This window comes from Thalia democratica, chromosome 5 (genome assembly GCF_965202585.1).
Source record: "Thalia democratica chromosome 5, ktThaDemo2.hap1.1, whole genome shotgun sequence".
NCBI lineage: Eukaryota > Metazoa > Chordata > Thaliacea > Salpida > Salpidae > Thalia > Thalia democratica.
The window spans coordinates 12032917-12057224 of NC_139169.1; the positions used below are offsets into that span (position 1 = coordinate 12032917).

A 24308-nucleotide genomic window follows, 5' to 3' on the forward strand; every position below is an offset into this window, starting at 1 on the left:
AAACTGGCTTCCACTTGAATATGCATCTAAGTTTAGATCTACTCAAATGTTTTAATAATAATTGTTTAATTTTTAGAAGCAAATTCAATAAAATAATGTGTCAAAGAACTAGTAACTTTTCATTAATTTATTTTTAAACTTTGGAAGAATACTTAAACTATGATTTGAGTAGTTTAAATAGTAATAAAACTATCAAAGTATGTAACAAAATATTTAAACCTTTGAGAAAAATGTTTCTTTTACTAACTATAAACAGTTCAATATGTGAATAAATCTAACTTAACGAATGTTATTTTACATTTAAATTCTTTTTTAATGTTTATAATAAAATTATAGTGATCGTGTACTTAAAAAATTGAATCAAATCTAAAAAATGTCTTAAATAAGTTTTTTTTTGCTAATTAATTTTAGTAAAGACTTAATAATATATATGATCAAAAGATAAAATTTAGTTTAAGATTTACACGAAAAAGCTTAAAAGTGCATAAGATTTGAAAAAAAATAATGTTTCATAAAACAATCTATTTTTTTGTAAAAAGTTTTTACTCATAATTAATGAAAAGTATGTCTGTTTATCATGTAAAGTGAATGTTTAATATGATAGCTTTATTGCTGATCCTAAAACATTGAGTTATGCATCATTCTTATTAAATCAAAATTTCGCATTAATAAGTTTTCTTGATCCATATAAATTTTGGTTATTGATAAGCTTATGTTTTTTTTGTATTTTTTTTCCGTAGTAAAAAAAGTTTCGTCTAAATTACACCGATTAGTACTTTTTTTTTACAAAAATTAAAGTTTTAGTTAGCCAAGTTTATGAAAGATGCAAATAAATAATAAGAAGGCTGGAAACTTTTGTAAACCAAAACGATAACAAAGTATACAAAAATCTACTCTATAACTGATAATCTGATATCTTTTAAATCGACACAAAACTTTTTAAGTATTTAAAATTTATTTATCAGCGATTTTATTATAAACTATTCAACTTTTAAGCTTTAAAAGCTCTAAGCAAAAGTAACACAATGCAAACTAGTAAAATTTAATAAAACAAATAACCCACCATATGTTTGTAAAACATAAATAAACGTTCAAAAGGTCAACTATTCGGTTTCACATAAACTCATTACCACAAATAAAATTATTAAATTACTTTATAAATAAAGGCTAATTTTGTAGATGGTTATTAACTTGCAATAATTTATAGTTTTTTACTTTTATTGGTTAGAAACTTAACTAATTTTTGTTATATTTTTCCTTTTTATTTTAGTTTTTGTTATTTTAAAGTACGTTTTTAGGCACTTTTTTAATTTTAGCTATTAAAGTTTTGCATAACTTTTACATTTTTTAGAGTTTAAAATCTTCAATTTTTTCTAAAAATTGTTTTTTTTAAATATTAATATACATAAAACTATTAATATTAAATTAAGACATTAACACTGATTTTTTTTTTTAGTTACCCTTAACATTTTCAATATTACAAACTTTAAAAACGCCAAGGCACATTATATTTCGATGTGAAGCGACATATTTAACCTTTAAATGTTAGCCAGCTATCATGTTTCGTTTTATTATTTATTATAAACGCAAACTTGCTCTGAGAAAATTTTGTGATGGATGCTTTGAACTTTTTACTTAGTTTTTTTACTGAAACTGTTATAAATTGTTTAATTAAGTTTACTGCTATAAATCAAAAAACAAGTTTGATTAAAACAAAAAGCTAAGCACTTTAAAAAAGGTTTAATTTAATTTGAGCATAAGTGTGCTTAAAACAATTAATATCTAACAGTTCGTATTTAATTAATACCACTTATAAATTATGTATTTTTGTGTAAAATCCTTTATTGATCGTTTTAAAATTTAGTTTGAAAATTTTTAGCTTAAGTAAAAATTGTGTCAGTGAGTATTTAGGTAAACGGTTCAAGCGTGTTTATTTGAAAAACAGCAGCTAATAAAAACAGTCTACAGATTACAAAACATTTTAGATTCTGACGCCTACCGTATGCTATTTTTCATCATTTAATATTTGAATGCAAATAGTACTGTGTCTATTATAGTACTATTTGCGTTATCGTTTAATTTAATTTCCTTTTTCATTTAAGGAATTGTTCTTTTAAGAAATTAATTGCTTTTATGTTTTTTATTTATAGTTTTTGTTTTCTGGTTGTGGAACTATTTATAAGTTATATTAAAATGTTTTTGTTTTGTTCAATACTAAAATAGTTATTTAAATGTTACGATTGAACTGTTAAATATTTTTTGTTTGAAAAAAAACTGTACAAGTAGCAAGTTTTTATTATTAAATAATGACAAACTCTTGTAAAAATTCTTTTGTAAAAAAGCTCTTTTAGCTAGTAAAAATATGCTATTAAGCTTCAGCTTTTTTTTAGTTACAAAAGTTACTCTATTTTTATATGTAATTATGCTAACTCTTTAATTTTATTTTAGAAAATTAATGCGAGCTTTAGATATAAATTATCAAACTATTTTTATTTTTGTTTTATCACAGGTGTATTCTGTTAGTCTTGAAAATGTATATAAGGATATATAAAAAAAAAGCTTGCACTTATTTCAAACATCAGACACATATCAATTTACAAGTTTCGTAGCATGTAATGAACACAGCGTCTAGAAAAAACGACATCTAGGAAACGAGCGCAATTACAAAATGTAGAGACACAACACTCAAGCAAATGTATCACAAGTGCTTCTCTTCTTAATTACGTTTTTTTAACACAATTAAGAAATAAAAAGTAAATTATAAACTAGATATGGTACTTGACTAAAGCCTTATGTCAATATATGCGAATGCTCTCCAAGAATTTAATACCTGTGAAATTTTTTGCATCCATTGGCTCACAGGGTTTCAAACAGTCCTAAAAAGCTTGACAAATCTACGGGAAACTTGAAAGTTTCGGTGTTAAAACGTTCAAGCTTTTCAAGTGTCTCTTCCACTCTAACGTCTCAATTGCCTTTAAGTTTTGCAAAAGTTCGAGTCTTTTTATAAAAGTTGTCACGTAGAAGCCCTTGCATTTTTTAATGATTTTTTTAATGATTTTTTCGGCTTAACTAAGTTTGACGTGCAAACTTATTTTATTTATCTTTTTTTTTATTCTTTGATTTTAAACTTTTATTTATAACTCCACTAGTTTGGGTACGACATATTAAAATGTTTTTTATGTTATATACTTATGATTTTTTATTTTCTTTCGCCTCAACTAGTTAAAGTTTGACGTAAGAATTTATTTTGTTTGCTTTGTTTTTTAAATAAACATTTTTGTAACTTCACCAGTTTGAAGTTATCTTATGTACCTTTAATGATTGAAAGTCAAAATTAAAATTTTATTCTTTAAAAGTTTAAAGTGCTATGCATTAAATTTATTTTATTTACATCCATTTGAGAAATTAATTATATGACACTTTTTATATGCCAAAATTGAAAAATTTAACGATAATTGTTCGTATGTTAAATAAATAAGGTTCTTGGGGTAAGTAATAAATTAATATATTTCTAAAAATACTTTCTATGCAAAATAATATTTGTTTAAATATATCATTTTGTTCTATGTTAACCCTTCTAAAATATCTTTTTTCATTTTTTTAATTAAAAAAGTACTTAATTTACTCAAACTTTAACCGTTTTGTGCTTATCAAATGATATTTTCATTTCTAATGTAAAAAACTTTGCTTGTTGTTTAGAAATGTATAATTAAAAATTCAAAAGGTTAACTCTACTTGAGATTTAACTTATAACAGTTAGGCAAATACTAACTATTTTGTTAAAACTAAACAGAATGAAACAAAAACTGATTAACAAAGGTACTTATATAAATTTTAACCGCTCTAAAAAATATTTAATACAATAATTTAGAAAGCATGAACATATTTATAACCTTGCTGTATTGATTGATTTGTTGTATTTTTATGTAGGTGTAGCATATCAATTTAATTTAACTTGGGGATACTTTAGTCCCATGTTTCTGTAAAAACAATATATTCGTATTAAAAAGGAACTGGTTGCAGCTTCTATGTTTCTGGGTAGCTGCTATTGAAACTTGTTTAACTGGTTTTGGGGAAACCAATGTTTTGTTCAAAATACAAACAGAATTTTGTGATCTTTTCATTCAAACAGAATAATTTTTGTTAGTTGAAAACAACGAGTTCGATTTGTTTTTTAAATAAAACTTCATAAATATCAAATACTTAATGACAAAAACTAATTCATCAACTTGCCAATATTGGGCTTGGTAAAGGCTAAGTTTCGCTGAAAATATTGCGTAAAAAGCAGCACAACAGACCAATGCTTGTTGTTGGCTGTAAATAACTCATCTAATTTGATTTGTTTAAAATATTATACATTTATTTTTACTGTGACTGTTTATATACTTTATGTTTGATCCTCCGTTGTAACTCGAAACTTTAGTTCGTATAACTTGCCTTACGAAATGTACAGCAGTTTTAAAAAACATTGGTTGAAGAAAGCTCGTTCTTACAGGATATGTTGATACAAAACATGCCTAAAATATCTGTAACAAGTAGATTTGTTTAAATGACATGCATTGAGGCAAAATTATTTCTATCAAAATTTAAGTTTTTTGCAATTCATTTTGCAATAAGCCCATCAACAAAAACATTGGAGAAGTCTATAGAGCCAAAGCCTGGACTTTTATATGCCGGTACTAAGATAATATAACTATTTTTGCTTAAATTGTCTGTTTTTATATGTTTTCTTAAGTATAATTTATTTCTAAGTTTAATAATAAACTACTTTTTAAGTAGAATTAGTCTAAATGTTTGTTTATAAACATGTAATTTTGAGCTCGTTTTGATTTTTTTAAGGTTTTTGACCACACTTTTTCCTTAAAAACAATAAAAACTAAAACATAAAATTTTAATGCTTTCAATTCATTTAAGAAAGCTTCTTTTTAGATGGTTTTAATACTTATGCTAATTGTTGTTACTGTATGTTAAAATTTACTGCTCAAAATAATAAATGAAATTAAAAACAAAAAAATTAAGCAAAACCACCTTATATCTAACATGTTGTTTGATGAGTCCATGGAAAGTAATTTTTAATATTGTTATGATATTTTAATTATATTAGGTGTTAAATAACTTATGTTCTTTTATGGGACATACATAACAGCCTTTTTATGTTTATAAACATTTAAAATAGTAAACTTTTAACTGACGCTTAGATAAAACTTTTAAAGGTTCTAAGAATGAACTTTGTATTAGAACATTTTCAATATTATTTTGTTGCTCATCAAATTTAGTTTTTTAGCTAGTACTACTACATATGTTTGCCTTCCCCTTATTACAAATTATAAATTTTTTCAATTACAAATGCAGGTTTTCGAACCAGGGTATTTAGTATGCGAAGAATAGAAATTTTATAATACTTGAATTAACATAATTACTATTTACTTATGAGCGGCATTTTAAAGATTTCCTAACCTGGGCATCCATTGTGAATGATAATAAAATATTATATTTACAATAAAAATATTTAAACTTTTCAGATTTCCAAATCTGGGTATCCAGTGTGTCCGACGAAGAGAAGTGAGATCGGCACTGATGGAGAGAGTCAGGACTCACACAATCAATCCTTTCAATACTCCTTTTCAGGTAAATATTTATTTTATTATGTACACTTAATTATTAAATGCTAATTGATGAGTCAGGACTCACACAATCAATCCTTTCAATACTCCTTTTCAGGTAGTTATTTATTTTATCATGTACACTTAATTATTAAATGCTAATTGATGAGTCAGGACTCACACAATCAATCCTTTCAATACTCCTTTTCAGGTAAATATTTATTCTATCATGTACACTTAATTATTAAATAATAATTGATGAGTCAGGACTCACACAATCAATCCTTTCAATACTCCTTTTCAGGTAATTATTTATTTTATCATGTACACTTAAATTATTAAATACTAATTGATGAGTCAGGACTCACACAATTAATCCTTTCAGTACTCCTTTTCAGGTAAATATTTAATTTATCATGTACACTTAATTATTAAATACTAATTGATGAGTCAGAACTCACACAATTAATCCTTTCAATACTCCTTTTCAGGTAAATATTTAATTTATCATGTACACTTAATTTTTAAATACTAATTGATGAGTCAGAACTCACACAATTAATCCTTTCAATACTCCTTTTCAGGTAATTTTTTATTTTATCATTTACACTTAATTATTAAATACTAATTGATGAGTCAGGACTCACACAATTAATCCTTTCAATACTCCTTTTCAGGTAAATATTTAATTTATCATGTACACTTAAGTTATAAAATACTAATTGATGAGTCAGGACTCACACAATCAATCCTTTCAATACTCCTTTTCAAGTAAATATTTATTATATTATATACACTTAATTATTAAATACTAATTGATGAGTCAGGACTTACACAATTAATCCTTTCAATACTCCTTTTCAGGTAAATATTTATTTTATCATGTATACTTAATTATTTAAAACTAATTAATGAGTCAGGACTCACACAATTAATCCTTTCAATACTCCTTTTCAGGTAAATATTTATTATATTATGTACACTTAAATTATTAAATACTAATTGATGAGTCAGGACTCACACAATTAATCCTTTCAATACTCCTTTTCAGGTAAATATTTATTTTGTCATGTACACTTAATTATTAAATACTAATTGATGAGTCAGGACTCACACAATTAATCCTTTCAATACTCCTTTTCAGGTAAATATTTATTTTATCATGTATACTTAATTATTAAATACTAATTGATGAGTCAGGACTCACACAATTAATCCTTTCAATACTCCTTTTCAGGTAAATATTCATTTTATCATGTATACTTAATTATTTAAAACTAATTAATGAGTCAGGACTCACACAATTAATCCTTTCAATACTCCTTTTCAGGTAAATATTTATTATATTATGTACACTTAAATTATTAAATACTAATTGATGAGTCAGGACTCACACAATTAATCCTTTCAATACTCCTTTTCAGGTAAATATTTATTTTATCATGTACACTTAATTATTAAATACTAATTGATGAGTCAGGACTCACACAATTAATCCTTTCAATACTCCTTTTCAGGTAAATATTTATTTTATCATGTATACTTAATTATTAAATACTAATTGATGAGTCAGGACTCACACAATTAATCCTTTCAATACTCCTTTTCAGGTAAATATTTATTTTATCATGTACACTTAATTATTAAATACTAATTGATGAGTCAGAACTCACACAATTAATCCTTTCAATACTCCATTTCAAGTAAATGTTTATTTTATCATGTACACTTAATTATTAAATACTTATTGATGAGTCAGGACTCACACAATCAATCCTTTCAATACTCCTTTTCAGGTAAATATTTATTTTATTATGTATACTTAATTATAAAATACTAATTGATGGGTCAGGACTCACACAATTAATCCTTTCAATTCTCCTTTTCAGGTAAATATTTTATAATCCTTTTAAATAAAAAAAACAAAAGTTTACAACAAGTACAATAGTTAGCAACACTATAAACACTTTAACGCTCTTTTACAGGCAAAAGAATAAACAAATCTTTCAATAAAAAATACAACAACTCGTAAATAGAATAAGTAATAATAACGTAAACTGTTTTAACACTCCGTTGCATGTAAAACTGTTCAATTTAATCAAACACTAAATTTTAGCGTATAAACTAAAACAAAATACCCGTTTCAGGAAGACGACATTTCGACCTGCGCTTCTACAATACACATACTAGTTAAACTATTAGTAATATTATAATAAGTATCACAAGTGATACTAAAAACTTTTATTTTCTTAAAGACGACATGCCAGATCACAACCTGAACTTTTACAAAACACACAATAATGCAGCTATTAGTAATACAACGATTAATAACAAAAATGATAACTCATTAAAACTTTTCAGGAAGACGACATACCTGATTTCGATCTGAATTTCTACAAAACACATACTAACACAAAAAATAGTAACACAATAGTTTATAACACAAATGATACTAAAAACTTATTATTTTCAGGAAGACGACATTCCTGATTTCGACCTGAATGTGGTGAAGCTGTGTTTCGAGGCCTTCCTGCTCGACTATCCGGGAAGCAACCACCCATACACCTGCGTGCCAGTTGTTTCCAACCCCATTTATGATAAAAGTTTGTTTGTTTGATCAATCGTTGTATTACCTGCATTAACAATCTTGGGCATAAATTTGTCAACCTTTCAGGTTTTTCAAATTTAACTAAGAAGTTTTTGAACCCCATATACGATAAAAGATTGTTAATAATTAAATTTGATTTGTCTCTTTCATATTCGTAATTTAAATTTGTCTGATCGTTATTTAAATTTTTTAGATAAATTTTTCATTGATGAAACCTTTTTTATGTTATTAATTAATAATGTAACTATTAATGATCTACCGAATACAAATCTGACTACAAATTAACATTCGGATAGTTTCTTCAAACTAAGATCCGGCCGGATCCATATAGTGTTTTCAAATTAGGATCCGACCGGATCCGAACCCAAAAAGGCATTATCCGACCGGCATCAAATCCGAGTACTTGGATCCTGTAGACCAGGGTTTCCCAAAGAGGGCCGAGTGGCCCTTTAGGGGAAATGCCAGATACTCAGCGGGCCATGAGCAGCACAGGGGCCAAATGGGGGTCTATGAGTTCATAATTTAAAATTTACATTAGTTATTCTTGGTTTGTTGATAAAAGCAAAAAAAGGAATTAGGTGTTTTTATAATAATTTTTTTAGTAATCTTGGTGCAAGGGGATCATAGCTTTTTTAATTTCATTAAAGGGTGCCGTTTGAAAAAATTTAAGAAACCCTGCTGTAAATCAATAATAAATACACATTCTTGTCACCAATTTCTACAATGCAGGACTTTTTTTTTCTTTTGAAACAAAGCAGTTTGAACCTTCGTAATTCTAATGATTAATTACAATCTTTTTTTTTTAACCTGTTGAGATCATACATATCTTCTTTAATCAAAGTCATATATTTTATTCTTCAGGAAAAAATTGTTTTTGTAATTGTTTAATAGTTTTTACAGTTATTCTATAACTCTCTGCTATTGGAAATTTTTTTGATTTTTAAACATTTAACTTTAGATAATTTACACTTAAAATAAAAATTTAAATTTTTTTAGCTATGAACTATAAAAATGTTTTGTTTCAAAGAAAATTAAACTAAAGTATTTTAAAACACAACGTTTTATATATTTGATTACTAAACACACTTAAACGACTCAAAAAAATGTTAAATGTATCCTTTAATGCCATTTGAGTTTATGACCTATACCTTTAAAACTTGTAAAAATAGGAAAACTTTGTGATCTTTTAATTCGACTTTTCGTGCGTTGATAAGAATTCTTAAAACAAAAATAAGTATATTCGATCATACTTACCAAAATAAACATAATTGCCGATCATTACAAGGCTTCTTTGATGTCAGAACATTTGTAACCAAACACAGAAATCGTGTAAGACATCACTGCTGCGTCACAAACTCAAGATTGTTACGTCACAATCGCGCAAAAATAATCAAAAACAAACCGTTTCTCCGCACGGCGTAATACAAATGTAAAAAATTTAAAATTAATAAAAGTTTTTCGAAAAAATACTAAATACTTTTGTAAAACAAACCCAAGGGTTTAAAAAAGTTTAACTGGTCGTTTTTTTCTTGCAACATAGAAATATTACGTAAAAACATGTAGTTTAAAGTTGATGTTCGTGCGAATTTTTACTTAAATGTATGCAAAATTGTTTTGAGTTCATTTAACTTTTGCACAATGTCTGTTCCACGTTGTAATCAAATCATACGTTTATCATTTGTGTTGCGCAAAAGTTAAACTTTACAACTTTATTTGACGAGCCTGTTCTATTTGTAAAAGATATATGAAACTGCTTTTTATTTTAAAGCAACTAATTTCAATGTTTTTCTGCCGCATGTGTATAAAAAGATCAAAAGCTAAAACTTTTTTTAAGAAATTTTACTATATAACAAAGCTTTAGACAAAAAAGCGTTTTAAAAAAAGCAGAAGAAAGAAATATATTATTAATTTCCCACTAAAAATTTATTTCAGCACTTTTTCAAGTAGACCGTAGTTTTGTAAAGTACATCAGATATGAACTACTAGTTTTACTCATTTTAATAGTTTCACAAAACCTTGTTTTATACCCACAATAGTATATATTTGAACTTTTTCTTACAAAATAACCTTATTTTAGTTATTTGACAGCGTAATTAGTTGTATATAAGAAAACAAATATTTAATTATAAACTAAAAATATTTCAAATTATGAAATTGGCTTGACTAATCAGAGAACAGTATAAAAACTTTTGCTAAAATGTTTACCACAAAATAAGTTATTTGGAATACATAGTTTGTTTCAAAAAAAGAAGTCATTACATTGTATGTTTTTGTTGTGTTTTTCGTTTTAGAATAAAATTATTTTTTGTACGTGATTGCCTTTAGTTATCAATTTTAAAAAATGGATAACCATATCATAGCTACACCAAAATTAATCTTAAAATACAATAAGTTTTAAAAAAATTTAAATTAAGCGTTACGTTTTTAACACTTATAACATATATCTGCAAAATTTAATACTTAAATATTTACAATGACCAAGCAATTATTGCAAAAAAAAATGTTGTGTAACAAATTGAAGATATTTTTCACGTGGCCAAAACTTCATAAGAACTTAGAATTTTACAGATCTTATCTGTGTTAAAAAAACAACATTTCTCACCACTAATCTGCCAATCCTCAGAAACTCGACTTCCACCCACAAATATTTGTAAAAACGTAAGCATACATTTTATTACGGTGCAGTTTACTTTCAAAACAATTTCATCTGACAGAAGATATTTTTAAAACAATTTTACCTGACAGATTATATTTTTAAAACAATTTAATCTCACGCAAGGTAATTTTAAAACAATTTGACTTGTTTTGAGCAAATAACATTTTTTACCGCTACTTTGCCAATCCTTAGAAACTCGACTCTCAACCACTAACACTTGTAAACGTAAGCGTATTACGGTGCACTATTTTAGAAACAATTTTATTTTACACAAGCTAGTGTTTAACATAATTTGCATTTTTTTAGGAGCACTTCTTAGTCTTTAATTTACGTACCACAAGTAGTTATGTACCTTGATGAAGTAACAAAAAATAAAACTAAAGTAAATCTTAACGACAATAGTTTGTGTGAGCAAAACATTGTTTTCACAGTTTAAAATTTAAGTTAAGATTTTTAATTGAACGAAGAAAAAGGGGTACACTTTGTTTTTTTTTTACATTTTTTTTTAAATATAAATACTTTTGTAGTACTTTTACGTAAAAGTTTCAAAACCGTCAGTTTTGGCGGTAAGTAAAATTTTGAGTTTAATGCGTTAGTTATTGTTTTAGTAAAAAAATTTTAATTTAATTCAGCGTTTTTTTAAATGGTATACTAAGAATTCCCATCCATTTCTTTCTTTCTTTACTTTTTTTTACTATCACTTTCACCCCTAACCCTCACCTTTGGATCGGTCGGAAAATGATCGCTAGTTGGAACTGATTGTTCTTGGTAAAAGCATTATTAACCTAAGTTTGTTGTTGAAAAAAAAAGTTTTCACTATATATTTAAAATTCTATTTATAAATAGTAATATTGAAGATATGCAGATATGACAGCATGTATAATTATTTTTTGAATAAAATTATTATAATTCTTTTTGTTACACCACTTTGTAGAAGGAACATACTCAGCAGCTTTGAAAATCTGTAAAATGGACAATGTATTTGAATATCTTTATACTAACATGACGCCACAACTAAAATACACGCTTATTTTTCTTCACCAATACTTAACATTTGTAGACAAGCCTTTTAATTATTTATTTTGTTTACAGAAGCAACATGTTCAGCAATACTGAAGATCTGCAGACTGGACAGGCATCAGGGCAGTTGTTGCGGTAACGATGAAGTCTTCCTACTCTGCGATAAAGTCCAGAAAGGTTTGGATAAATAATTAGAATGCATAAATATATCAATTTAGTATATATATTTATAAATTACAATGAAACAACAATATCTAGACATTTTTAGCTTTTATAAAATTAATTTCTTTTATAGTTTTTAAAGTTTTTTTTTCTCTGCAATAAAGTTAAAAAAGTCATTATTTAAAATAAATTTTTTGTTTTAATAGAAATATACAATTCTAAGTCGTTATTTTTTTGTCAAAATTTAAAATTTATTGTTAATAATGTAACTTGTTTTAAATCAAACAACTTAAAGTTCTCGACTTAAATGTCTTTAAGGAGATTTATATCCAATATTTATTTTAACAGTTTATTACAAACAAAACAATGTTTCACTCCTATACTTGCATATAGGAGATCCTCAGTTGTTGTAAATAGGTCTTATTCAAAAAGATTCTATTTGAATAAGACCTATTTGCAACAACTGAGGATCTCCTATATGCAAGTATAGGAGTGAAACATTGTTTTGTTTGTAATAAACTGTTAAAATAAGTATTGGATTTATTGTTAATGTCAAAAAACCTAAAGTTAAAAAGGTTTGATAAAAACATCAGATTTTTAAAAGTTATAACTATTTTTGCTCACACTTTTAAAACTAAAAAAAAAAATTTTCTAAAATATGATTAATTTAAAACAAGCATTAACACCGATAAGCAGTTCTTTTTTACAGTGATAAAGTTTTTTAAGGAATATAAATGTTACTTTTATTGGGCTAATGACTTTTAGAAATCATCACATATGATTGTATTACTTAAAATGTTAAAGAGATTTAACTGGTATTTCCAATTTAGTATGTTTTTTTTTATCTTTATTTTGAAAAACTATTAGAAGTAATAATTATCTACTGCAACATTCTACTACGATTTAAAACTTTTAATTTTATTGCTACCCTACCATGTAAAAATGTTGTTGTATAAGTATATAGTATTTTAATGAATTAAAGCTTAGTTTCTTAAAAGAATAAATTAGAACCAAAAACAATTAAGCAAGTTAAAACCAACAAACATTTATACACTTTTTTAATTTTAGACTTAATCTAACAAGTTGTTACATTAGTAAAAAAATTATGCTATCTATATTAAAACTATAAAAAAAAATTTACTATTTTTTACAAAATACACAAATAAACATTGCTTAACTATAAAATAAAAATAGTATTTCATTTTTTTACTTAAGCTATCATTTATTTTTTGCTTTCTAATAAATTAAAGCATATGTTACAGTGAGAACTTGAAACAAACACGTCAAAAAGTAAAGTATTAGTTTGTTAGTAGATAGTTTAGATTGAAGGTTTTTTTTATAATTATTATTTTGTTTGAAATCAAATGAAACGGTAATTGATTTAATTATAAAGAAGCTCAATACTCGACCGATTTGAAAACAATTGTTTTCAAATAAATGTTATTTATGAACTACATCTTTTTAATCGACAATAAATAACAATTACATTTTGTGAATTCGAACTTTTTTATTAGTAGCAGTTTAAATTAGTAGTTTTGATCTTTGTGCTTTTTGTAGATTTATTTTAAAATTCAAATGCAGTAAAAATTACTAAAATTAATAATAATCTACTATTTAGTTTGTTACTGTTTCTAAAAATTTAAAAACAAGACACTTAAAACAGTACATATTTTTTGAGTTTGTATAAGAAAAGTTCGAATAACTTTATTTGCATATAAGCTAATTTCAGTTAATTAGCAGTCATAAAACAATATCCAGCATGTTGAAACAAAATTACGACATTTCAGTTTTACAATTTTGTAATAACTTACTGGATTACATAACAGTCAGTTTTTAGTTATCTTGTAATAACTATTTATTTTTGATTTTTGGCAATTGAAACAAGTATACTTGTGTTAAAGTTTTTTTTTATGTAAATTATTGTTTTTACATACAACTGTAGGCTCATTTAGCAATCACTTGTAGTAAAGCAATGGAAGTTTTAATTTACTTCTAGTTTCATTCTTTCTATATTTTAGTTCTTTTAAATTTAGTTTTCAGAAGCATTATCATAAATTTTTAAATAAAGCCTAAACTATTTTGCCAAATAAACTTCTAATCTAGAATTACTAATTCTAGTATTACCATCGTCTTAAAAACAACCTTAGTTTGTTTTTTCACGTTTAAAATATGAACTTATGCAATTAAGTGCCAGTTAAGGTCCAGCCTAAAACCTTCAATTAATAATTAATTGTATGCAGCAGTAGCACTGCTTAAATGGTTTGTTGCACAGACATATGCTCATGAAGAATTTCCCAGTTTAATGGGTACTAATCTAATAAGCGCCAATATAACTTTCTTGTAGTAAGAATGTTTGCTGAGCTTTAACATTTACAGTGTTGCATAACTTTGGTTTTTCTTTATTAATTGCTTAATTTTTATAGGTAGTTTCCGATAATCTAATTAGCTTATTTCACAAGGCTTCTGTATTTTGTTTATTGTTAGGTACTTATTGGTTGCTATATGTACAATTATATGATTAAGCGTTCGTTTAATCTAATAACATAATTATAATATATAAATTAAGTACTTATCTTTCTATCATGTCCATTTTTTCAAAAAATTTGTAATTTCAAGTGTTAAACTTGAATAAGTTTTTATTATACGTATTGAACATATCATAAAATATTGTAAATGTGTATACATAATTTATTGTATGTATGTTAGATAAGTTAATAACTTATAAAAAAATAAGTTCAATAAAAGATAAGCATATGATTCTAAGTTAGTTTATTTCTATAAAAATAATGATTTCAGTTTTAAGTTCTTATCTTGATTTTATTATTTATTTAGTTCTCATTTTGAATTATACAAATTTAGTTTACTTTCAATTATCTTTAAAATCAAAAAAATATTATACAGAGTCAACCGTTTGTTTATGTTATTATTCTTAGAAACAAAATTGTGCTTTTACTTGACTTATTTTAAGATAACTAAGAATCAGTTTATAATATTTTTAGCTAAAAATAAATACTCATATAATCTTTTGTATATCGTTTTAGAACTTCATTTTTAAAAGTTATGTTGAATTTTACAAATACTTAAATAATATCTAAATAAACTTGAAAAATGAAATAAAAGTGTTTTAGTTTAACAAAATAAGATTAAACTTTTTTGTTAATTATAGCATTTGCATTTTATTAAAACTGTTTGTGCTTTAGCTGTAAAGTATTGTAAAATCACAACCCTGTTTTTTTTGTAACTGTACTTGATGTATGATTTCAAATGAATGTTTGGAGTTTTTCTACATTTTTTAATCTTCAACAAATATGTTTCGTTTACACTGCAAACTTTCAAACAATTTTAACTTAATTTTCTCATCTCTACAATAAAGTGCAATTAATTTATGAAATGTATAAAAACTGCTTTACAAAGTTACAAGACTGATATAAAACATACAAAAGTGAAGTAAACTGTAAAAGAAATTACAATAGTTTAGTATTTAAGTTAAATTAATCTCGAATTTTTAAATTAAGTATAATAGTTTATTAGTTATGTTAATTTAAATTAAACTTGAGTTGTAGGTAGCTACACTGTATAGAACGTGCCAAAGCTTTTGGCTTGCAATTTATTTAAACTTGTATTTGACAGCTTAGTAGACACTTCATAGTAAATACGCTTTGTTTTTAACTTTTATAGTATTTAGTAGCCTGGATTAGAAATAGTTTGCAAAAATATTTAGACTATTGGATTTTTGTCCAAACATTTTGTAGTAAAAGCAATGAAAAAAAACTTTAAAGAATTGATCTTTTTAAATAAATAAGATTTTTGTCTAAACCGTATTTAAAAATTAAATTGTTAAAAACCTACTACATGTTTTCTACGTCAATAACAATTCATTAAAATAAGTGTATTTCAAAACTTTAGTCTTAAATTTAAAGGCTAGTTTAAACATTTAACATTGTTTTATATGGCTAAGAAATTTAAAAAAAAACAAAGATTAGCACTTGCTAATAAGCTTTTTTCAAGATTCATTCATAAAGCTAAAATCTTCTTGACAAACATAAGTACAATAATAGTGTTTTTTATAAAAGTTAGATTATTCAAACTTATTTTGTAAAAAACAGTAAAGTTAAAAGAAAACTAATTAAGTACCATTGCTAAAAGTAATAAAAAGTTAAAGCATTTTTATTTTTAACTTTTGTTTTTTATACAGATTACATAGACGTCTTATTTTGGTATTGCTAAAACTAGCTCAAAACAAATTATTTTTTTTTAATTTCATTATTTTAATTATTACAGAGGACATAGACGTGGTGTTCTTCAAGGATGATTGGGAGGCATTGGGAGAGTTTTCACCAACAGACGTCCACAGACAAGTAAGTTATATATATATATTTTTATTGTTTTTATTCAATATATTGGGAGGCATTGGGAGAATTTTCACCAACAGACGTCCACAGACAAGTAAGTTATATATATGTTTTTTTTTTTTAATATATTGGGAGGCATTGGGAGAGTTTTCACCTACAGACGTCCACAGACAAGTAAGTTATTTATAAATATATATATTTATTTATTTATCTAATAATATAAAAACTATATTTTAAACAGCTGTTTCACACATGAAATGTAAAATTTCATGTGATCGTCAGTAAGTTACAGTTTATTATAATAGTGAACAGAAATTTCGATTTTAAAATTTTTATAATAATTGTGACGTAGTAATGGTACAGTTTATTGTAAGATTAGCTGAATTTGAAATAATACGCTTAGAATGTTAATTCATACTTTTTAGGAAAGTTTAAAAAAGTTATTTTTGAAAAATGTTTTAAGAAAAATGTTTTCCAAAATAACCTTTTTAAACTCTAAACTGCTAAAAACCTTTAAACCAAAAAAACTGCTAAAACACAAGTACCAAACTAGAAATTTTTGACTTTTATGGTAGTTTATTGAAAAACAAAAACTCATTTTAAGCTTAGTTTAAACGTATGAGAGTAAGTGTAAATAATTATTATAGAAACAATTAGATGTCAAAAAGTGTATGTATTTTATGTTCAAAATTCACATAAAATTTCAAAAGAAATGAAGTTCTAATATATTTGATAAATGTGATAAAAATCCTTAAGTGTGTTATTGCGAAACAATAGGTAAAAATGAAAAAAATATATAATTAATCAACAATCCTGTGTTACAGTATTAACTGTAAGTGAGAATAAAAATAGATTTTTTTAAATGAATGCAAATTTTTTTTTTAATGACGTGAGTTTGTGATTCAAGTAGTTGCTGATTTGCGAGCGTTTATCAAAAACGTCTTTGGAAAAATTTCGAACACGCAGAAGTTTGATGTGGAAATTTTACAGTCTTCAAGAAACAAAAAGAAAATCGGTTTTAATTAATTTGATACTACTATTTCCTTTTTTTACGATTTCAATAAAGCGAGTGTACGTATGATTTTATGTGAATTTTTTTGTAATGCGTCTTGCAAAAGCTGTTTTTAGAAACGTTACCAAATTAAGTTTTTTAAAATCATCAACAAAAAGAAAACAAATAAAGAAAGTAAGTAACGTGCAACAAAACCAACTGTGACTAATATTTTTTTTAAGTTTTATTTTTTAATATTTTACAACATCGTACGTTTTTGCTCTCTCTTGCAAATGTTTTAATAATTCATCAATGTCTAGAAAATAAACTGCAAGTTCAAAGTTAACCTGAAAACGAAACAAAGTTTAAATAATTTATGTTGTGTGTGAACGTTAGGGCAAAAACTTAATTAAAGTATCAAAGGTTATAAAAACTCTTTTAACAGTTTTTTTTTTTCTAATCCTTAACTATTTCGTACAATCGCTTTTCATCGGATTTTTTTTAAACTTTAATTTATTGTCGAATTTTCTACACAAACCAAAACATTAGCAATATTTTAAATATTTTTGTGTTTTCTACTAAACTTGCCATTGACCAAAGTGTTCAAATAAAATCTTTGTTCTAGTTTTTTCATTTAGGTTCTTCTACTTTCCGCTTTGGTGAAGTATTGTCCTAACAGTTATCAAAACGTCCGTGTTTTTTCAGGGATTGAATTTTTTACAAACCAAATAAAGAAATATGCTTTTTTTTTGCAATCAAAGTGGAAATTAAAAGTTTTACAAAGTTGATCAGATTGGCATTTTTGTCTCAAATGCTCTTGTGAGCAATTTTAAAGGAGAGCTTTGCTAATGTTTTAACGTATTGTTTTTAACTAGTATGTTTTTTCCATCTAAATAATTCTTAAAACATAACACATTTGTAAATATTTATTCTTAATGCCAATTTTGAATTAATTTTTTATCATACTTTAAGCATTCTTTGGTTTTACAGTCGTCCGATAACAAAGCAGTTATCTTTCATAATTAGTTTTTTTTTTTTGATTTCTAGTTATTAACAGCTTTATAATTATATAAAAATGTTTGTTCTAGCAAGTTAGCTTGTTATGTGTGCTTTTGGAAAGTAAAAAAAAGAACAATATTAGGAATTTTAACTACTCTCAGATTTCTTAGATGCTTACACATATATATTTTTCAATTTTTACACAGGTTTTCCAAATATGTATGTGCTATCAGATTACTGTGCTAGATAGATTTTAACTTTCAGGTTACTGATTTTTATTGCGCGAAAATAATAAGAACAAATGCTTAATAATGTTCAGGTTTTTAAAATAGTAACAACTCATTTTCATATTGCACTACAACAATCTATTTTTAAAAGTTGCCACAGTTCTAACAACTTGTGTTTTTTTTTTTGGTTTCATTATGGTTTATTTATTTTCACAGGTTGCCATAGTACTACAATTTATTAATCACAGGTTGCTATAGTATTACAATTTATTTATCACAGGTTGCCATAGTATTATTAATTGTTATCACAGGTTGCAACAGTATTATTAATTGTTATCACAGGTTGCAACAGTATTATTAATTGTTATCACAGGTTGCCATAATATTACAATTTATTTATCACAGGTTGCCATAGTATTACAATTTATTTATTACATTTATACTATTAAATATCTTTCGCAGGTTGCCATAGTGTTCAGGACGCCCCCATTCAGGGATTCCAACATCACTGAGGAGGTGAACGTCCAGATAAAGCTGAGGAGGCCTTCCGACCGGCAGGTTTCGGAACCCCTGACGTTCCGGTACCTTCCTGACAAGTTGTGCGGTCAGTTTATTAATTGATGAAATATTAAGTTGTTTAGAAATCTTTATATTTTGTGATGAGCTGTGCTTAGTTTAAACTTAAAAATTTTATTCAAAAATACTTACGGAAATAAAAAACGTAACTCTTAATGGTTAACCTACTTATAGTTTGCCATTAAATAATAACATAAAACTTTTTATTGTAATCAAAATGTTTTCTTTTTTAAAATTGCCTCGCTTAGTAACTTTGTTTAAAAATCTCAATGATTCGTTTTGTTTTTGTATCAACCCAAAACTTAATTCCCTCTTTGCTTTTCTATTAAGCCTTAAAACAGTTTTAGTAAGAATTATTATAATCAACTATTTTTCGTTTTTTAAATCATAGGTCATATCATATGTTGTATCTATGTTGAACAAAAAAGATAAAAGTTAATCAACTAGAGATCACTTATAGTTTTATTAGTTCTTGAGTAATTTGAGTAATATGTGATGACCTCTTGATAAAATGTGTTTTTTTTAGTTATCAACTACAACTTCTCACTAAATAACTTGTATTAATATTGTTTAATTTCACCAACAACCTAAAATTTCTATGAACTTTATCAAACGTGCTCATAAGTTGATTATTAGATTATTATTTCAGTAAAGCTTTGCAGTTGAAGGATTTCTTCTTTTGAATTACGCAGCCAACGAAATACTTTTTTGTAAGTTTTTCCAGCCTAAAAAATAAAAAAATTTCCCGCCCCTGACCTAAATAACAGTAAAAATAATTTCAACATTTAATAATTAGTATTAATTGTATCAGTTAACAACATGTGGAATCAGCCGTTACCAAGCAACCGACTCAATCCTCTCAGCCAATCAAACTTGAGCAACGTCAAAAACCACGTGACAAATACTATCAGCGACTCCAAGCGGAAAAGAATGCACGGTTTGTAAAGTTATGATATGAAAATAATAAATTTATACAAAATACTCTACTTATATTTTTCGATTTTCAGCTTCAATAAACGTGTTTATCAATGACAAATATTTAAATATAAATTATAACATGTATGAAATAACTAATAAAAAGTTTTTAAGTATTATCAACTACTTTCCATTATGTCACAGCTGATTATTTATAAAATATTTTATGTACATTTTTTTAACTTAAATAGATGTAGACTTGTGCATAATACTAGATTATTAGAATAACGATTAATACACTAGTTGTAGGTTAGGTCAGTAAATTAGTAGTATGCAAATTTAGTAGCAAATTTAACGTTTTATTAGCGGCGTTATATATTTCCTAGCTTGTTACCTAGTTTAATAAAGTCTAATTAACATCAGCATGTTCAAGAAATTGCTGTTGAAATAGTTTTTGTGCCCAAATTTCATAGTTTAGTAATTTAGAAATGAGCTTAAATCATAACTAGTTATTTATTAAATTAATTATTATCAATTAACCTTTTATAAGTATAATATATCAAAAAGCTAAGATTACGACCTTTAGTTTAATGATTTAAGTTATTTGTTAACAGTTGAAAATGATGTTCTTATTAACTTTTTAAGCTACTTAACGTAGCCACTAATAATTACTTATCTAAATCACTTAAAACTACCAATTATTAGACATGTCAAACTAAAGTGTTTATAACAACCTTTTTAAGTTATAATTTACAGCCAACAAGCTAGACTTAACCTTTCCTTACATGTGCCTACAATGTATACCATGTTAAAACAAAAATATTTTTAAATATATATATTTAGTTATATGTATACTGTGTTAACCTAACTACATGGATTTTTTGTGCAAAATTAAAAAATTAAAAAAAAACATTAATCAACTAGCTATTTTGCAGCACTTTATTGAAATTTTAAAAGTTTCAAGTATAAATTTATTTTTATCAAAAACTTATTTTAATCCAAAATAAACTATACAAAAGCATTTTCTGTGCAACGGCTTCACTTTTTATTTCACTTCTAATTACTTTCATTTTAGCTTAGTCGTGTTTTTTTATTAAATATGTTTTCCAAATAAAAAAACAAGAATATCATAGAATTTCTGTATAATAGTAGTTAATATGTTAAAACTAGTAGACTTTGTGTTTTTAATTCCAATTTAGTAATTATTTCAAGTTTTGGTAAATTGAAAAACAGATATAATCATACAAAAACATTTTTTGTTTATGTGAATAAAACAAAGTTAATTTTTTTCACAGAAGAGTGATCTACCGATCGACTACTCTACTATTAGTTAAAAATTTATAAAAAACAAATTTTTAAAATTGATAAATAAATTTAATATTTTTTACAGAGGAGTGGTTCTACAGATCCACGCCCCAGCTCGCCCCCTCCTTCAACCCCCCACAGCAAAATCCCCCCTCCACGTCATCGACCCGACACCACGCGATGACGTCACAGTTCCCCCGCAACCGCGGTGACGTCGCTCCGTCCGGGATGTTCGGCAACAGGAGAAACATCACGTACCAGTCGAAACCGCACAAGATCGTGCCCTCATTTCACAACTTCCAGCCCTCCAAAATATTCCCCTCCACCCACCACATCAAAAGGGAAGTCCCCTCGCCGCCGCAGCAGAACCACTTTACGGCGCACCAGCGCCCGCAAGTGGACATCTTCAACCGCTTCGGCAGTTTCAACCAGGGGGAATTTTCCCACGGCTTCGACGTCATGAACGGCTCGACGACGTTCGGCATCGCCCCTCCCACGATCGGCGAATCGCCTTTTCAACATCCGCCGCCGTCGTCGAGCTTCGCGGCTAAAACGACGCAACCGGGGGACTTTCCCCAGCTCGATACGAAGTTGGTGTCCGAAGTTTTAAACTTCGACAGCAACGGCGCCAACTTCGACGGCGGTTCTCAGGAGGAGAAAAACCTGAGCCTCAACTTTGAAAAAAACCTGAGCATCGAAGACAATTTGAGTTACCACTTCGGGGAAGCCCACGAGGACAGGCCCCAGATGTTCGGCGGGGCACAAGCTTCGAGGTTTAACCCCCTCTACAACCCGTTCGCCGTCCAGGACCCTCCCACCGTCCAATCGGAGGCGAGCAAGTTTCAGAGTCACTCGAGGAACGGCAACAACAACAACCAGGTCAGTTCTCCTGTTTTGGGGGATTTACCTAACTCGAGCGCGGTGTTACCTACTTTGGGGGATAACACGAGGGGGTTGCCCAATTTAGGGGTTGGATTCAGCCCGGCAGAGGACGTCCTGAAAAGCCCGCCGAGTTTGGACCTGAACCTAGCAGGGAGCCCGGTGAGGGGCCAAAGAAGCATGGGTGGCATTTTGCAGGAACCGAAGTTGGTTGCCAGGGCGACCCCGGGTGACGAGAATCAGGATTCGAGGTTGATGTCGGCGACCTCGCTGGACCTGAACGAGATAGATTCCTGCTACCTTAACAACTTCTAATCAGATGAGAGTGTGAGGTTTTGGAGTCTTTTTAGTTGGATTTTGCTTTTTAAAGGGTTTTTGTGTCAAGTCAAACATGCTGGTTTGAACGACAGAAAGACAATTGTCTCGCACAGGTTTAAATGTTTGAGCTGAACTTCGGCCATCTTTAGAAGTTTTGTTGGAGTTTTTTAAGGTTTTTGTTTGAAGAAGTTCTTGTGACCCTGGTTTCTTAATCCCCTTTTCTTTTTTTCTGTTAATTGAATTTGAACTTCAAAAGATCAATGAAAATGCAGTAACTTTTGTTTGTTGTTTTTGAAATACCAAAGTCGTATTTGTGAATTTGTCGCTTTGAAGAAAACCTATATAAACTTTTTACAGCTTTAGTAGCTTTTCCAAAGCTCTTTTACATGAATTTAATTCAAAACGATTTTCTCCTAGTTTATCCTGGTTTTTTACTGAATTTAAATAATTGTTCAAATTTTAGCCTTATAACACTTCTTTAAACTTTAACGGAAAGCAAAGACTTTTGTAAATAAAACAAGGTTGTAGAAATTACATCACTTTTATTGGTTTATTTTTTTAGTTTTATTTGTTCCCTTATCCTTGTTATTTATAACCTAGTAGGGTCACCAATATGAAATTAAACTTTGTGCTTTTACAAGAAAAACTTTTAATTAACTCTGCATGAAGTTAGAAGTTATTACATTTCTGTATAGTTTAATTGCTTTACACTTTTTCAGTGCGTTTTAATCTTGGTTTGGAAGCTTTATAAAAAAAAATGAATAGGGCATAAAACAATGTTTGAATAATATTTAGTTTTCAATGGTAAGAAAACTTAGACTGAATTTGCACATATTAAACTTAAATTTTTGTTTTCGAACAAATCGTGAGCTTGATAATCAGCTTTTTTAAACTTGAAAACTCTTGTTAAAACCACCTTGGCTTTTATGACACAAAATTTTTGTTTAAAAATACTAACTGCTTTTTACAGTATTTTAAAATCAAGGAAAACCTTTTTGTACAAAAGTCAATGTTACTGCTCAATCAAAAGTTAAACTTTTTATTCAACCAAAATATTTTTACATTTTTTTTGTACTTTTCAAGGTCATTAGTACTATTTTACATGTTGCAACCCACAGACTCAACCATAGACTTTCATGACTAATCAAGTTTTCCGCGAATCAATCAAACTAGGCGTCATTTAACACAATTTTATAGGTATACTGCTAGAGTTAGTTTGAGGTCTGCTTTGAAAATACCGTGTCTTTTACAAATTTTAATCGTGTCTTTTAGTTTTTTGAAATTTTTCGAGCTGTTTTTGTAGATTCAGCTCTATTTTTCGTACTCTTTAGTTTATTTTAATAGTTTTTTTTTTTCGACTAAAGGTGTGGCCGCAATTTCTATGTTTATTTTTTTAATCAATAAAAATTAAAAGCATCTTGATCTGTTAGTTTTTTTATGACTCTTTTTTCATTTATTAACTTAAAATTAAAAGATTAAAAACCACTTATGTGTTTAATCTAAACACAATTTCAAAGTTATTTTGTGAAAAATAAACAAAACGCTCTCTAAAATATTAAATTTTTTATGCATAGAAAGTTTATAAAGGTATTTAAAGTTCTTGAGAATTATGTTTTATAAGCACTTTGTGTAAAAGATGCTCACAAGAACTTTCTTCAATAATAATATTTATGAAATGTAATTAGTAGTATATTTAA

General features: G+C 26.9%; 1 protein-coding gene across 1 annotated transcript in view; it reads left to right on the top strand.

The window, feature by feature from the left end:
* Positions 1-24027, top strand: part of LOC145837234 (uncharacterized) — a 28352-nt gene extending 4325 nt beyond the window's left edge. The window contains exons 4-10 of the mRNA XM_082945026.1: positions 5523-5628; positions 8077-8206; positions 11960-12064; positions 16331-16407; positions 19081-19222; positions 20006-20131; positions 21500-24027. Coding sequence (XP_082801152.1) covers positions 5523-5628; positions 8077-8206; positions 11960-12064; positions 16331-16407; positions 19081-19222; positions 20006-20131; positions 21500-22608 — 1795 coding nt within the window. The 3' untranslated portion in view covers positions 22609-24027. The remainder of the gene's footprint in view (positions 1-5522; positions 5629-8076; positions 8207-11959; positions 12065-16330; positions 16408-19080; positions 19223-20005; positions 20132-21499) is intronic.
* The last annotated feature ends 281 nt before the right edge of the window (positions 24028-24308 follow it).